The sequence below is a fragment of the Lactuca virosa genome, chromosome 2, assembly GCF_052849685.1.
Source record: "Lactuca virosa cultivar CGN04683 chromosome 2, Lactuca_virosa_CGN04683_v6, whole genome shotgun sequence".
NCBI lineage: Eukaryota > Viridiplantae > Streptophyta > Magnoliopsida > Asterales > Asteraceae > Lactuca > Lactuca virosa.
Genome location: NC_136427.1, coordinates 227454114 through 227472584, shown reverse-complemented (window position 1 = coordinate 227472584; position 18471 = coordinate 227454114). Strand labels below are relative to the sequence as shown.

Genomic DNA, 18471 nt, shown 5'->3' with positions numbered 1-18471 from the left:
TATGGACTCGACGAGTTGGTAGACCAACTCGGCGAGTCAAGTCAACTGGAGGTTGACTTTGACCGTTGACTTTGACCAAGTTGACCTGGGTTGACTTTTGGGATTATTGTGGTCTAAATGTTATTTTGGGTATTGATAGTTCGAGAAGTCGAAGGGTCACCGGTTCAGGAGTTGCCGGTTAGCTGTCAGAAGTGTTCAGCGAGTTCCCAACAGTGCGAGGTGAGTCTCCTCACTGTTTGTATGGGTCTACGGCCAAAATGCCGACCCATTTAGTTTATATATGGTAGGAAGACCCGGGGGTTAGCCCTAGGCATTATGCATGAAAGACCAGGAGGAGGCTCCTGGCACACAGTATGTTATTATGTTTGGTAGGAAGACCCGGGGGTTAGCCCTAGGCAACATGTATGAAGGACCAGGAGGTGGCTCCTGACACACTGTTTGCTGAGTAGCCTAGTAGAGTAGTATGTATAGTTGTCTTTGTGATGCTTGCTTGGAAGACCAAGGGGTGGCCTTTGGCACTTGTCTGTAAGACCCAGGGAGTGGCCCCAGGCTTGACAAGAAAAACCACGTGCGGCCCGTGGCAAAACAGCATGACTATGTTTGGCACATAGCACCTCACTTGATTATGGAGATGTTTGTTATGCATGGATCATGGTTACGTACGACATGTGTGGATCAATTGATATGTATGGTATGTGGTATCTGGGGAACTCACTAAGCGTCGTGCTTATGGTTTTCAGCTATTTGTTTCAGGTACTAATGTTTTTTCCAAGGAAGGAGCTCGATGCGATCACAGCGCATCACACCATGTTTTCCGCACTAGATGATCTTTGGGATTTAAAACTCTGATAATTGTTTTATTAAGAATGTTATTAAATGATTGAGCAAAATTTATTAAACGGTTTTAATTAATCAAAACGAAATTTTTGGTCTTGAATTTTAGGATGTTACAGGATGTATAGGCTTCTACTTAATTTTGTACCTCTTTTGGCTAAAATTAAAGTAGAATGTTATAAAAAGTAAGGCAATACAAGTAGGCCATTTGATTTGTGTATATACAAGTTGTGAAATAGAAGTAGAATGTTTGAAACTTTGTGAAACTTTAGGGTTGTGTCATACAAGCTATGAAGTTTTTGGTTGGGTATGATTTTGTTAATTTGGATAACACTTATGCTATTAACAATATATTTTTGTTAAACTGGAAATTTTTTTTGTTTAAAACATGTTTGTGTGGATGTTCTAATTTTGTATAGTTTGAACATGTTGTTTTTTTGTTTCTTTTTATAGCCGTTATGGTGCCAAATTTTAGTAAAATTAAGTAATAAATGTTAATTGTACGGTAAAATTATGGAAGAGTATAGGAAAATGTTTGAAGAGGTTGGTGGTGATAATTCATTGGTTGATCAGACACAATGCCTCGAGCGTTTACTTGGAGAAAAAAGCAGTCATACAAGAGGTGTTGGAAGAAAAGTGAAATATATATTACCATATTACGTGCCAAGTATATCAACCAATGCCCAAGACTTCATTGCATTAGCGCAATAGTCGACTCAACAACTGAGTCAATAATTTACTAAGCAAATGCAACAAATGTTCATATCTCAAAATTTAAATGGCCAACCACCACAATTTCAATTTACTTTTGATTGTTCCCGACTGCAAGTTCCAAACAATCATATTGTTAATGAAGAAGATGACGAAAGTGGAGAATATGAAAATGCAAAAGGTTGTGAAGAATGGGAATGTAGTTCTAGTGGATTTGATAATTAGGTTGTTTGTTTTTGGTAAACCGAATATGTAAGATATTTTAAAACTTTGGATCGTATGGTATTTAGAATGTTTTAGATTTAAATTTACTGTTTTCGATTTTATTTTATATAAAAATTTTATTGTGTATAAAACTTTTGGGAATTTAATAATTCATTGGGGTATGGTAATTTTTTTTTGTAAAACCACAATACCTATATTGGCGACTTAATGTCGCTATAGGTTTACTTATGACGATAATATGTTGTCATTATATGGGTAACTATGACGATAATATGTCGTCGTTATATGGGAACTATGGCAACAATATATCGTCTCTATAGGTCGCTCTATAGCGACAATTTGTCATCTCCATAGGTTTGGCTATAGCGACGAAGGCTATGGCGACGACAATACGACCTAAAGCGACAAATCTATGACGACATGTCGCCGTCGAGCGACGACTTTACACTTTGTAGCGATGATTTTAGTCGTCCCCATAGACCATTAATCTTGTAGTGATACTGTGTTCATCGTTACAAAATACAAACATTAATAGACGATTGAATTACGAGTCCATTTCTCTCTCACGTTCCGAGTTCCGTCTTCCTTCTCCACCACCTACGTTGGTGACCAAACGTTTTCACCGCATGCTGCTCTAATGTCACCATGTGTGATTGATGGCTGATTCAAACCTATTGAAGTAAATAATTTAGTTCAATACTAATAATCAACAAATCATATATATATATATATATATATATATATATATATATATATATATATATATATATATATATATATATATATATATATATATATATATATGGGAAAAGTGAATATACATTACAGCCCCACCTAAACTTAGGTACTAAACCTCATGAAAATACGTTGTTTTACTATAAAAAGATCGCGGTTCGGGGGTTCATAATTAACACTTGAAGATGTAGATTCAAGATCGACGCAATAGTTTTGATAAGGAAGCAAAAATATTGATTATCTTAGATCTTTGTGACAGTGGAAAAAAGTAATGTTCACTGGGTGAAGTAATAAACGATAATGAAGGAAAGAAAACAGAGATGATAAAACGATAATGGAGGAAAGAAATGTTATCGAGGATGATATATTACCAAGTGAAAATCAAATCGGGTATATTTACTAAGTTAAAACCACATATTTTATAGGCTTAGTACCTAAGCTTAGGTGAGTCTGTAATGTATATTCCCTATCCACTATATATATATATATATATATATATATATATATATATATATATATATATATATATATATATATATTGAATTGAAATACAAAAAAAAAAAGCAACTTCAAAGTTCAAACCCACCTCAATCATTGTTTGAGTTGAGATGGTCAAACTTTCGAGTTTTGCATGCTTTTGTCAACTAAGGGAAATAATAGGGAAACTATTTCTTAAAAGGAAATAAAAAACGGGTCGACAATAGTTAAAATAATCTGAACCAACATTTATTAAAATTATAAAATAATAAAGCAAGTGGTTTTACCAACTCTTGGTTTCCACTATGGTTGGCCAAGTCCACATCTGCAACGGAAGCTCAAGTCTCAGCATTCACCAACCCTACCAACAAGACTACACCGGCACCACCCCTCCACCTTCCGATACTCCATGCCCACTCCCTATATATCCCCATACACTCTTTTCTTCCATTTCAACTTCACTTCTACCCACCATTAATAATCACTCGCCATTTCATACTCACACACCAGAGATTCCTCATAATGGCAGCTACAGGAGAATCTCAGCCTGCAAAACACCAAGAAGTTGGCCACAAGAGCCTCCTTCAAAGCGATGCTCTTTACCAATACATTCTTGAAACCAGTGTTTACCCGAGAGAGCCAGAACCCATGAAAGAGCTACGAGAGGTCACTGCTAAACACCCTTGGTACGTCATAATTTGTTCATGCATTTCCTAATTTTATAACATATTAATCATAGCCCAAAAGGCATTTCTGATTCCTTTTACTTGTAATATAAATGCAGGAATCTCATGACGACGTCTGCTGATGAAGGACAGTTCTTGAACTTACTTCTCAAGCTCATAAATGCTAAGAACACAATGGAGATTGGTGTTTACACCGGTTATTCTCTTCTTTCTACTGCCCTTGCTCTACCAGAAGATGGGAAGATATTGGCCTTGGATATAAATCGTGAAAATTACGAAATTGGACTTCCGATTATTGAGAAAGCCGGTGTTGCTCACAAGATTGACTTTAGAGAAGGCCCTGCTCTTCCTCTTCTTGACCAAATGGTAGAAGACGTAAGTACTTACAAGCTTGATTTACGAGACATTTATATTGTTATTTTCTACTTCTGCAAATATAATTTAACAATTATTTGTAATTTATTTTCTACAGGTAAAATTCCATGGATCGTTTGACTTCATTTTTGTGGATGCCGATAAAGACAACTACCTTAACTACCACAAAAGGTTAATCGATCTTGTTAAAATTGGGGGAGTGATTGGCTACGATAATACCCTTTGGAATGGGTCTTTGGTGGCACCCGCAGATGCCCCACTTCGGAAGTATGTTAGGTATTACAGAGACTTCGTGTTAGAGCTCAATAAAGCCTTGGCTGTTGATGCAAGAGTGGAGATCTGCCAGCTTCCCGTCGGTGACGGAATCACTATTTGTCGTCGTATAAGCTAATTAATCACACATCATGCACAGATCGATCATCCGAAATAAACATATTTTTTTAATTATGTTTCATAACGTCAAAACTTGTAAATGAATCATATGTTTTACTGAATTACTTCCTTATTGTAATGCGACAATTTGCATTGTTGTTTTTAATTGCATATATATTCTTCACAATATTTTAATTGTGTAATCACAATGCATAGATTTCTATATCATATGTTGATATATCTCTAGAATTAACAAAATTTCATTACGTAAAAGCTATTTTTTTTAAACGGAGTTGGTGGGTCTTTTAATAAAGGGTAAATGACACAAATGTCTTTCTAGGGTTAGTCCATTTAGTCCCTAAACTTTTTTTGTTGCTTTACAGGGGCATAAAGTGGATCTTAACCTGCTTATTTAATCCCTTGAACCTAGAATAGCCGGTTTTATATGCCACATAATCAATTGAATATGATGTGGTTCTTGGAGTCTTGCTACAGTAACATTAACATATTTACTCCTTCCCCTTTTATCTATTTCACCTTAAAGAAGCCCTTCAGAACCTGGACTTGGTGGTCTTTGGTAATCAGACAACTCGATTTCAAGGGGAACATTGTTGACAAATGTCAATAACGACTTTGAAATTCCAGATTAAGCCCAACTTAGTATTTGCGATTTTAGAGTTTTCTCCATTGATGACTTCTTAGTGTTCTTGTTTCATATTTCAGATTTCACTCAAATCTAAGCTTATAAAATCGATTGAATCGGTTTTATGCCCTAAAATTGTTTTCGATTGTTACAGTTGAATTAATTTTTGTATTTCCTATAGAAATTTTTTTGATAACCAAAATATCTGGGTCGATGATACATTTTGTTCTTCCCGTGATTGCTTTTCAAAAATCAAGTTCATATGTTTGTTTTGATAACGAAAGCAGACTCGTTTCAATTTATCGATTTTTGGGTTGTATGGATTGAGGTTCGGAATTCATATAACAACTTCATTAGCATCTCGATGGTTAATTGATGAAAATATTTATGGGTTCTTTCAATGGTTCTTGAACGGTGTTGTAATAATTCAGAATTGGGGACAAAATAGCCCAGGGGCATCTTAGGAAAGTTACATTTTTATGATGTTTTTGTGTTTATTTAGGATTCTGTTAGTATAAATAGGGATAATGTTTACGTTAATTTCATTCAGTTTTCAGACGTTAAAGCTAATATACTTGCAGCTTAAGTAAATTCCCAAAATTTCATTTTTCTTCTCCTGTTCTTGTTCTTGCCCTGTTCATCTTTCATTCGATTTTATCCCTTTTGTGATTCCTCTGTTCTGGTGCTTTGTTTGTATGATATTCTCAGAGAATCAAGAGAATTGATTCTCAAATAAAACTTCTGTCCGGTTAAAGTTTTTTCATTCTTTAGAATCAAGTGAATTAATTCTGCATAATATCATTCTTAAAGAACCAAGCAAGTTGGATTACAACAGAGGGACTTTCGAATTCTGTTGACTGGTTTTTCTTTGGTTTTGAGTTTCGATCAATTCGATGGAAGATGAAGATACGTCAAAATTATTTTTTGCAAAAGCTAAGGTCCCAGTAACAATAAAGTAGAAATTAGCGACAATGATTTTGGGAGAAATGTTACTGGTGTATACTTTGTTAACCTCACATAATTATCGGCCTAATCAGAACATGATGGCATGATTTTGATGTTTACTAATGTGTATCAGGTAACATGATTGAGGAATATCAGACGGGGAAGAAGATAAATAGTACTGGGTTAAGGAACAATTGGTCAACAAACATCTGATGTGGCAAAGGGGTAACCGGGTGACCCCTTCATTTTTCCCAAAAGGACCTAATCGACCCGACAAAATGTAATTCGTTCCCTTATAAAGCCACAAAATAAGTTAAGTGGCTAAATGGGTAAACCCTAGAAAGTTTATAGGGCATATATGTCATTTTCCCTTTAATAAACATGATGAAAATCTTAAAAAAAAAATAATCAAATGTCATGATTTTATTTATCAGTCAAGCATTTATTACAGTTTTGACAAACCGACAAACATGATAAAATAGACGGACTTGTATGTACCCTAACTGCTTAATATAATATAACATGTTTGACATTATAGTACGAGAGTATCTGTTTGACTTGGATAGTATCGGACCAGAACCGAAAAACTAGGAATCAATTTAGTGGGAAATGAAGAATTGAGAACATGATCGACTATCTTGGTCCCAGTTCCAACAAAGAATTGAATAATCGGGAACCGATTTAGTAGAAAATAGAAAATCGAAAATCAGACCGAATACCCCTGTTCCAATTCCTCCGGGTCAAATTCTCATCTCTACGTATCTAAACATCAAAATGAATATCCATCAAGATAATTGGCATTACCTTAGATAAAATTAAAAAAAATTAGGATGTAACAAACAAAATTTTAAATACACCATTGCATCATTCAGATTTAAATCGAATGTTACCACTTGTTATATCCTCATTAGGCATTGTAGAAGGATCAACACTAGTCCATAATATTGTTATTTACCAACCTTTGCATATAGACTAGAAAATGGCTAATCGATGGAGATTATCCCAACTGAGTGATACTTTGTATTTCTCAACAGTGGCTCACCGGAACCTAAATATACAAAAAGCAACACATGCTTTGTCATAGTGAAAAAGAGTAAACCGCATCCTCTGGATGGCGCACATCAAGCCTACCCCAATTCTCATCACGTGGGGCTAAACCGTAGAGCACCAGCGATAATTTGGACGCACAAAGTTTGAAATGAAATTGTAGCATTTTTTGTTTGAAATGACATCGCCGAAAAGGATTGAGTTCAGATGTTTGTGAGGGTTGTGGATATTGATTAGAGATGATAACCAAATACTTAGAGAGTTCTCTGTCAATAAAGGAGTCCTAAGTTAGTTTTCCAGAATTATTTAATGGTGTAGAGACTTTTACATCAAAGACCGACTGAAGATTAAAGGGTTTCCGATAAGTGTAAGATCCCCTGAAAATTTTATAAAGATTGGAGGAAGGTGGGGAGATGGGCTTATAACAAAACGTGGCCAGTTCGGTTCCAAGAACATGGTTGCATGGAAGGTGTGTGTGAAGACTAAAATATATTCTTGTATATTCTGGAGATCAATTAGAAAAGATGTAATCTCTAGCTGTTGACGAAGAAGTTAAAGAGTCTTCTCAAAAGATGGATGAGGAAGTTCAAGAGACATTACTTTTTATGCCTCCTCCTTGTGAACTAATAATGATCTATAAAGAATTCATAATAATATAGAGAGAAAACAGCTAGGGTTATATTGTTGATAGGAAACTGTAGAGAGAAAACAGCTAGGGTTACATTGTAGATGGAAAACTGATAATACAAAGAAAGATAAATAAGACTATAAATAAGAAATCTATCTAGGGCTCGCCAAGCTAAAGGGCCAAATATAAGGCCCAATACAAAAAGAGACCAAATTACTTATTATGTTAACATCCCCCCTAAAACTCATAATATGATGGAAACAAACATTGAGATTTTGTCTTCAAAGAAACAAAAACAAGAAGCTGTATTCGTCATCATAACCGGGTCACTACAATTGGTATTAGAGCGGGTGCTTGAAGTTTTCAAGAAATTGATCTATGATGACTTCATGATTTGGTGAATCGTAAATTGTTGTAAGTTCTTCGTGTTTTAGAATATTTTTGGTTCTAGAAATCGAATTATTCTTTGATCTTGATTCAAATTTGATTTTCTCTCTTTAGAATTCATGTCGAAATCACTTTATCTCTCTAGAATTTTGATCAGTTTTGCTTTCTCTCTCTAGAAGTTCATTCAAATTCACTTTCCTTTTCTAGAGGTTTCTTTAAAACTCACTTTCTCTCTAGAAATATCCAAGTTTTTGTGATCTTTTTGTTAATTGATCAAAGATGGTGTGTTTTGGTTATGATTCTTGGATCGTGATGATTGAAGATGTCAAATACAAAGTCAATGAAGAACAATATTATGGATTATTGTTGAAAGGTGGATTGATTTCATGGAATACTTTGATTTCTTATGGGAATAAGAAAGATGATTCTGGAAAATTGATCTATCAACCTCTTTGTAAGATCAAAAATTTGATTGATATAACAATGGATATGTTAGTTTGGGATGGAAATAAAAAGGAGGGAAGAGAAAAAGAATTGTTTAGAAAGCAATATGTTTATCTAATTGAAGATCCAAGTGATCTTCATGATCTTGAATTTGTTGAAGGTGTTCTTGAAGAAGTTTATCTAGTTCATGTTGTTCAAGACAAGGGAATTCAATGCGATTCTCATGAAGTTGTGAAAGTTTTTTTGTTCAATTGGAGTTCAAACCGATGATTGTTTGTATTCTTGTGATTCGTTTGAAGGAATGATGTCATATAGAAAGCCTTCAATCCATGAAGTTCAATGTATCAAACTCCAAAACATTTGATTCTAAAATGCAAAGTTCAAGTTGTGAAGAATGGTGTTGTTCTTGAATTCAAATCTTCAAGATCCAAAAAGAAGAAGAAGAAGAAGAAGAAGAAGAAGATAAAAAACAAAAAAATTTGGGTTTCTAAACAAAATTCTTCAAATGTTGTTTTGATGCCGAAATGAAGAAAATTTGGGTTCCAAAACAAAAATCATCAAATTTTGTTATGAAATAGAAATCCAAAAACCCAAAATTGTTGAAGATTCTATAATTCAACATGATGATGAACTTAGATCTTGGAGAAATGAGAAGAAGTTCCATGGATGGTACAATGTGCATCATGGATGGTACAATGTGTAAATTGGAAATTTTCTAATTCCAACCAAGGAACCTAGATCTTCCATGTTTAATTCATGCATTGCAAATGAGATAAGTTTTTTCAAGGAGGTTTCACAAATTCTAAAATGGATTCCGAAATGATGATGTTAATTCCGATTCCTTATTAAAATCAAAAATTCTTTTGACTTTTAGTGTTCATCGATTTTTGTTGAGCTAAATGACATTTTATTTCAATAATCTATTCGATTTGAGCCCAAACTAAATTCAGTTACTATTCACTTGATCTGTTATTGAGCCCCAAATTCTCGATCTTTCATTATGTCAAACCCCGACCAAGGCGGCAGAACATGTAGGGCTGTGTGACTAAGTTCATGGATCACAGATAAACTGAATATATAGCACAAGTAAAACAATAAACAAAACAAAATTTGTAAGGTTATTACAAATAATAATATAATATATGAATTGCCTTAAACAGGTAAGCGGGCATAACAAAAGTAGTAAACTAAATTGCTTGAGATCCATGACTATCCGTCGCCTGACTTTGCTTGATTACTGATTCCCTGAGAATACATGTATTTTTGATGGTCAACACAAGGTTGGTAAGGGTCACATGTTTTTTGCTAGCAGCAATAATGATGCTTTTAAAAGCGTTCAAAAATTATTTTCTTTATAAGTAAACCATATTTAAATAAGCTTTGAAAAATCCAAAATGTGTCTTCATATAAATAAATTTATGCTTAAAACGGTTTTGAAAAAAATCAAGTTTATGAGTGGTAGTATGAGTGAGAGAGATTCGAGTTAATGTTTATGGTAAGTTCTATAACCGAGCTAAGTGACTGAATGTACCATGCTACAGCGCTTCATTGGACATCGTAGTAACGATTGTAGACACTTATCACCTGCTTCGATTGACCGGCCGAGCTTGTAGCTAGCAACCGCAGGTGGGGATGTCAACCCCGTATAGATCTATACATATGTATCTCGCTCCGAAGATTAACGGTTATAGGAGTGTGGGTATGCTAAGTGTTTAGACTCAGCTAATGCATATAGTCACACTAAAAAATCCCTTAACTAAAAAGTATGTGAATAACTCTCAACCCTAACTTAAAAGTGGATAAGTTCTAGGCATAAGGAATCGTATAGAGTTTATAAAATTCGAGCATAATTGGTATGCGTGTATAGTATAAGACACTAACTTTTATAACAAAGTATGTTTCTTGTATAAACTTTGTATATACAAATGTATAGTTTAAACCCTTAGAAAAACTACAAAATTTTATGACATAATATTTATGACATACAATGTCACATAAAAATCATAAAGTTTGGCGGTAAAAAGACATATGTTATTTTAATAGTTGTATCATTTTAATTTTAATAACGTAACATATGAAAATATTGAAGTTTAAAACTAGTTTATGTGTCTATAACATATAATTGTTAAACCGATATTTTATAAACTAGTTATAGTTTTTACATAAAATAATAATATTTTATGTGTATTTTTCTATAAATTAATACCATTTAGCACTTGTATTCTCCCCCAAAACATATGAAAATATAAAAGAAGGGCCGTAACACTCACCTTAAAGTGTGATTGTCGATTTGTTTTGAGAATCGATGCGAGAAAGCCAGGATATATTGCCGTGAACTCGAAATTATGGGATTAGCTTAATTTCCTAGAAAATTTCAATGTAAATTAATATTTGGAATGATATTTGGTATTTTAACTATATATAGAACTTATTTAATAATTTTCCAAAGTTTAGTTAATCCAAAGTTTATTTAAATAAATTTTATCTAAAAATTAAAATTAATATCTTCCAAAATTTTAATATAATCCAAAATATTATTTAAATTAAATTATTTTAATAATTTCTAATTTAAATAATTGAACTGGAACCACATTTGATAATTATTTCCTACTAAGGGGTTGTTTTGAATATTTGGAATAAAACTTTATGTCTTAGGACTTGTTTTGTAAACCATTTCCAGGAGAGGGGTGAGTTTTGGACATTTTAAAATGAGGTTTAATGGTTTAGGACTTGAATTGTAAAGATTTTTGAGTTGTGGGTTAAAAACATTTATTTGTAAATTAAGTTTTGGTTAACAGGAGGTTTGATACCTCCTATTCTTGTGGGGTTCATGCACATGCAAAAACAAAGAAATGGTCATGTGGTTTCTATGAATGGACGAAGGGAATAAGCATCAAAGTAACAAGGTGGTGGTGGAGGTTACTTACAGCAGCAACAGGTGACTGATGGTGGTGGCACAAGGTGGCAGTGGGAGGTGGCGAGTGGCTGCCCAATAGCCTCTTGGCTGCTTCCGTTTCCTTTTCTGCCCAGTAACAAAGACGAAGGAGGGGGCTGTAGGTGGTTGAAGGGATGGAGGAGGGCAGTGGTGGTTGGTTGCTGATCACCAAAGGTATAGTGGTTTGGTGGTGGTGTTGGGTGTTTGTTTACCAAGATAGATAGAGAGAGTATTAAGAGAGAGAGAGAGAGAGAGAGAGAGAGAGATTTTTGAGATAGAGAAGAGAGCTGATGATTTGAGTGAGTTAAGAGGCTCCCAGTGCACTCTATTTATAGTAGAGGAGTGTACACTCATGCCCAAGAAGGTCGTACCCTCAAATCAAATCAAGAGCCATGCTTTGTACCATTTGAGATGAAGTGTAAGAAAGAAGGAAGAGGGAAGGGGAGAGAGTACGTGGGAAAGATAGATGGGGCAAGGAGCTGATTTTTCCTTCTACTAGCAAAACCATGTGGGCCCCACATGAGGTTATACCCATTAAATGCCCTAAACAAGCACATAATCGGGTGCATCGGGATCCAAATGTCGAGAATTTTTTTCGAACGTGCCGATAGATGGAGTTTAATTCAAGGATTTCAAAAACTCAAACAGATTAATTTTTCAAGTTACGGAACTCCGGAAAATCGTGTTTAAAGTTTCGCGTCTAAATAGCCTGTAACGCTTGATTTTTCGATTTTCACAAATATTTTTGCTAAACATATTTTGGGTATGAAATTAAATATTAGGCTATAGTCTGAGTCCAAAAACGCACTCGGAATTTCCATCGGAGGTGTGTAAGTGCCTCAACGGATCGATTCGGTTTTACGTGATTAAAGAAAACTAGTTTTTTACTGTATGTTTTTTTAAAACTGTCGTATCTTTTGCATTCGAACTCCGTTTTAGACGTTCTTTATATTTTCGGAAATAGGGGAACATGTACTATAATGTTTTAATGTTTGCTTCGCTCATAAGTTCTTAATACACATTTTCAGTTTTTCAGACGCATTATATAGTGTTGCAGTTTGAGCTGTTTGATTCGTTTGACAGTTTACACATTTGGAAGTAAGGTATCGTTTGACATCTTTTAATATTTGAAATGAACTCATTTATTTTACATTAGATGCACTAAAACTGAATAAGTTAAATTACAAAAAGATTTGCTGTAATTTAGTTGTTCGTAGTTTATGACCTAAATTCCGGGATGTCACATTACCTCTCCGTTAAGGGAATTTCGTCCCGAAATTATTACGTTCTAGGCTACTTTGTGCTATTATTAAGTCGTTCCACTAGTGGAAGGAACATCACTGAACAAATGTGGATACTTTTGTTTCATTTGATCGTCGCGTACCCAAGTAAACTTCGGCCCTCTACAGGAGTTCCATCGGACTTTTTACTATAAGTATGCGGATTTTCTTGAGGTTATTGATTTCTCGATCCATGATCTCCACCGGTTCCTCCACAAACTGAAGCTTAGTGTTGACCTGGATCTCGTTGAGTGGAATGACGAGGTTCTCATCAGCTAGATACTTTTTGAGATTACATATGTAGAAGGTATCGTGAACTTTGCTGAGCTCTTGAGGTAATTTGAGCTTGTAAGCTACCAGACCAAATCTAGCCAGGATTTCAAAAGGTCCAATGTAACGGGGGTTTATTTTACCCCCTTTTTCCAAATGTGATGACAACCTTCCATGGAGCAACCTTTAGCAGGACACAGTCTCCTACTTTAAATTCCAATGGTTTGCGTCTGATGTCGGCATAGATCTTCTGTCGACTACGTGCATATTTTAATCGTTCCTTTATTTGAATGATTTTTTTCCGTCGTTTCACGAATGATCTCAGGACCAGTGAGTAGAGCGTCTCCGGTATGCTTTTTAGCTACTTGAGTATATCCAACTTTTGCCAAGCATATCAGAGAACAACGTCTGCGCCCGTACAAGGCCTCGAATGGAGTGGCCTTGATGCTAGCATGATAGCTATTGTTATATGGAAATTTGACTAACGGCATGTGAGTATCTCATGCATTACCGAAGTCTATCACACATGCAGGGTGCATGCTTTCTAGGGTTTGTATCGTCCTATTTGGATTAGGCTATCTGGACGCGTATGTAATGACTTTATTTCGTTGCATCAATACGCGTCCTAATCCTTGGTGAGGGGCGTCGCAGTATACCATAAAATCTTTTGTTCCCTCAGGAAGAGACAAAATCAGTGCACTACACAACAATTGCTTCAATTTCCGAAAGGCAAACTCTTGACTGTCTCCCCAATCAAACTTTTTGTCTTTCTGGGTTAGTGCGGTGAGAGGCTTGGCTATTTTGGAAAAGGTCTCGATGAATCTCCGATAGTAGTCTGCAAGCCTAATAATTGGCGTACTTCGGTTGGTGTTGTTGGTGCTTTCCAATTCTTAACTGCTTCAATCTTCGCAGGATCGACATGAATCCCTTTACTGTTGACCACATGTCCGAGGAAATGTACTTCGTTAATCCATAACTCACATTTTGAAAACTTTGAATAAAGTTTCTATTTTCTTAATAGTTCTAGAATTAAACGTAAGTGTTGACCATGTTCTTCCTTGGTTCGTGAATATATCAATATGTTGTCGATGAAGTCGATCACGAATTTATCCAAGTAGGGTTTACATACCCGATTCATAAGGTCCATGAATACGGCTGGTGCGTTGGTCAGTCCAAAAGACATAACTAGAAACTCGTAGTGACCATATCGAGTTCGGAATGTCGTCTTTGGAATATCTGTTTCTTGAACTCTGAGTTGATGGTAGTCGGATCATAGATCGATCTTTTAGTAGTAACATGATCCTTGCAGTTGGTCGAACAGGTCATCGATCCTCGAGAGTTGATACCGGTTTTTGATGATGAGTTTGTTCAACTCTCTATAGTCGATGCACATCCTGAACGATCCATCCTTCTTTTTGACAAATAATACCAGGGCTCCCCATGGAGAGAAGCTTGGCTGAATAAAACCTTTGTCAATAAGCTCTTGAAGTTGACTGGATAGTTCTTGCAATTTCGATGGAGCCAGACGAATAAGAGATCGTGCCACTGGTGATGCACCCGGAATTAGGTCGATTTGGAATTCAACCTGTCTGATTGGAGGTACTCCAGGCGGATCCTCTGGAGATACGTCCGGGTAATCGCACACTTGTGGTATGTCCTTGATTTCCTTACTCTTGTCTTGCATATCCACCACGTAGGCCAAGAAAGCGAAGCATCTCTTTTTCAAATACTTCCTAGCCTTCATGCAAGTGATGACTCTTAGGTTCTTCCCTAATTTATCTCCATCAATGACGAGAGCCTCGTTGTTGGGTAAATGTAGTCGGACTAATTTTTCGTATCATTAAACCTCCGTTTGATGAGGTGATGACCAATTCATTTTGATGATCACCTCGAACTTCCAATGGTCATACACATTAGTTTGACATGAAAGATGTGGGTATTTAGGGTAAGGAGGCAATTGGTGAGTATTTCTAAAGTGTTTTCTAATTGGGCTGATTGCCATTTCTATTCTGTATGTTTTGTTGAGTTTGCAAAATTTATGTTTCATCGTGTTTCTAAAACTATGGTCAATAAAGCTTATATCGTTATCAATATCAAATCATACGGAAGTATAAATATTGTTGATACGTACTAGTACCACAGCTGGAACCTGGCGAGCATCTCCTGCATCAATCACTATGTTCCTCCTTTTCATCCCCGATTCTTCAGCTTAGGGAAATCCTTCTTGAAGTGTCCCGGTTGGTTGCATTTGAAGCAGTTATGTATTTTTCCTGCAGTAGTGGTTGAGGTTGTAGTGGTTGGGGTTTTTCTACAAAACTTAGTGGTGTGACTTCTTAAGTTACAGTTGTTGCAGACCATGCAATTCCCAACATGGTGAAAATTACACTTGGTACAATGGGGTAAAGTCCCAGAGTAGGACTTAGATGGATTAGGAGTGTTTGTGTTTACATCGTAGTCAGTTATAGGTTTTGATTTGGGCTTGAGAATTTTGAAGCTTCCTTTAGAATCCTCATAGTACTTCCGTTTCGTACCCTTCCGATTTTGGTTTGTCTGTTGGGTCGTGGTATTCAGACGGAGATATTGTTCAGTTAAATGGTATGCCAATTGTTTAGCACTATCAAAGGTAGTGGGTCTGAATGCAACAACCAGAACTTGAACTGGGGGAGTTAGCCCCCAAATGTACCTTTCAATCTTTTTGTATTTCGAGTTTACTATACCCGGGCAGAGGTTGGAGAGGTAGTTAAATCGGGAGGTGTAAGCAGTCACCTCTGACTCTTTCATAGTAAGGTTCAACAATTTTTGTTCTAGAGTCTAAATTTCTTGTCGAGGACAATACTCCTCGATCAACATCTGTTTCAGGGATTCCCATGTAATGGCACAGGCTGCACGATTCCTATAGACTTGGTATGGTTATTCCACCAAGTCAGGGCGTAATCCGTTAGAGTACAAGTGGCATACTTAACACGACAACCATTAACACAAGAGCTAATGCGGAACACTACCTCCATCAATTCTATACAACCGGATAGACCAATGGCTCCTTCCGTACCGAAGAAGGATTGAGGTTGGTAGGATAAAAAATCCTTGTATGAACAGGATCTGGGGATGTTTTTGTTAAAGACTGGAATACAGCCACCATTTCCACTGTTAACGAAAGATTCTTTATGAGCGAACTCATACGTAGCTAAAGTTGTGGCAATCCCTTGTGCAATCAGGGTTTGCATTAGTGTTGAGTCCATTCGAAATGATAGTGGTGTGTGAACTTGCGGATTCCTTCGAGGGACCTTTATACTAAAAGTTTAGAAAAGAGACACTTAAGTTGTTTTATATTACTTAATCATAAACAAGTATGTATGAGTTGTATTGTATGATAGTGTGTTAGTATAATTTGTTCTTAGCTCCCATAGGTTTCGAAATTATAGAGTGAGATTGATTTCTGAAATCCTACCGATTTCCAAACGACAGGGGAAATGTGATTGATTCGGAAATTATCCAAATTTCCAAATGATAGGGAGGGGATTGAAATCCTTCCGATTTCAAATAATAGAGAGAATTGCAATCTTTGTCATCTTTGGAAGAGAGAATATTGGAGACTATTGAATGGTTGACTGGGAACTTATGGGTTTCACTGCTACGAAGGTAGCAGAGCTATGGGTTCTTCGGAATTAGGCGAACTACGAAAATATGAACGTTATCCTAGATTTTTAAGTATTTTTATGATTTAAAATGTATACGTTGTTTTGGTTTGATATAAGTTTTCTAAGGTACTAGGTATCTACAACAAATATTGAGAACATTCTTCAATCTCTAAAACTTTCAATAGTTGTAGTCTATCAAACTCCTTGCTCAAGGTTGGTCGTGCACCGACCCGACCATAAATAACATAGGCGCGTGTTTCAGGTTTATTTGTGGTATGGGTTATGTACGGTACTAACCTTAATTGAGGCATGTGACCTAAAGGGTTGAGTTGGTAGTTTTAGTTGAAGAGATGCTTAGCATTTTATTAAGTGATCTCATCGCGGGTCAAAGTATATATATATATATATATATATATATATATATATATATATATATATATATATATATATATATATATATATATATAACTCTTATATATTAGTGTTGGTGAGGCTTGTGGTATTATTAAAATTTTGTTTTGTACTCCAAGCCTAATATATACAGACGAGGGACAAACAGGTAACACCACAGGGCAGGAACATTTTGGCAGTTAAGTTGTTATGAAATCCATCAACCCTATGCGGCCCTTCAAACCAGATTCCCCATACCGTATGTAGCTAAGAAGTAGTGTAATTAATAATAATACTTTTATTAGGAGCTTGTTGTTATAGTTGTATTTACTCTTTCGAGGATACGAGTTCTCTATAGCCAATTTAGCTCTGATACTAATCTGTCACACCCTCGGCCGAGACAGAGGAACATGCCGGGCTGTGCGACTAAGTTCGTGGATCATAGATAAATTGAATATATAGCACACATACAACAATAAACAAAACAACATTTGTATTCCATCTTTAAGTTTGAATACAAGGTTCTTACAAATAATAATATAATATATGAATTGCCTTAAACAGGTGGGCGGACATAACAAAAGTAGTAAACTAAATTTCCTGAGATCCATGACTATCCGTCGTCTAAATTTGCTTGATTACTGATTCCTTGAGAATACATGTGGTTTTGAGGGCCAACACAATGTTGGTGAGGGTCACAAGTTTTCTGCTAGCAGCGGTAATGATGCTTTTAAAAGCGTTCAAAAAGCCTTTTATTTATAAGTAAACCATATTTAAATAAGCTTTGAAAAATCAAAAATGTGTCTTGGTATAAGTAAATTCATGCTTAAAACGGTTTTGAAAAAATCAAGTTTATGTGTGGTAGTATGAGTGAGAGAGATTCGAGTTAATGTTTATAGTGAGTTTTACAGCCGAGCTATGTGACTGAATGTACCCTGCTACAATGCTTCATTGGACGTCGTATTAACAATTGTAGACACTTATCACCCGCTTTGATTGATCGGTCGAGGTTGTAGCTAGAAATCGCGGGTGGGGATGTCAACCCCATATAGATCTATACATATGTATCTCGCTCCAAAGATTAACGATTATAGTAGTGTGGGTATGCTAAGTGTTTAGACTCAGCTAATGAATATAGTCTCACTAAAAACCCTTAACTAAAAAGTATGTGAATAGCTCTCAGCCGTAACTTAAAGTGGATAAGTTCTAGGCATAATGAATCGTATAGAGTTTTCAAAACTCAAGTGTAGTGATTACAGAACATGGTTTGGCATGCGGAATTAAAGTTTGCACAATGAACATGGTGATTTGGGTGTTCAAGAGATGTATTGAATATGTATGGTGTTACAAAAAGGGACATAGATCTACATCTAAATAAATAACACACACTTACACACTCACTTTTACACCTCTCAAGCACACCTCTACAAGTGGTATGAACCCACTATT

General features: G+C 35.7%; 1 protein-coding gene across 1 annotated transcript; it reads left to right on the top strand.

Annotated features, from left to right (window-relative positions):
• The first annotated feature begins 3422 nt into the window (after positions 1-3422).
• Positions 3423-4640, top strand: LOC145160334 (caffeoyl-CoA O-methyltransferase-like). The gene is made up of 3 exons (XM_079079481.1): positions 3423-3668; positions 3767-4043; positions 4141-4640. Exons 1-3 carry the CDS (start codon positions 3505-3507, stop codon positions 4432-4434), a joined length of 735 nt encoding a protein of 244 aa, XP_078935607.1. The 5' UTR covers positions 3423-3504; the 3' UTR covers positions 4435-4640.
• Positions 4641-18471: the final 13831 nt, after the last annotated feature.

Coding starts and splice junctions, on each gene's coding strand:
- LOC145160334 (XM_079079481.1), top strand. CDS start 3,505: ATGGCAGCTACAGGAGAATCTCAGCCTGCAAAACACCAAGAAGTTGGC. Junction 3,669..3,766: donor GTCACTGCTAAACACCCTTG/GTACGTCATAAT, acceptor ATATAAATGCAG/GAATCTCATGACGACGTCTG. Junction 4,044..4,140: donor TTGACCAAATGGTAGAAGAC/GTAAGTACTTAC, acceptor TATTTTCTACAG/GTAAAATTCCATGGATCGTT.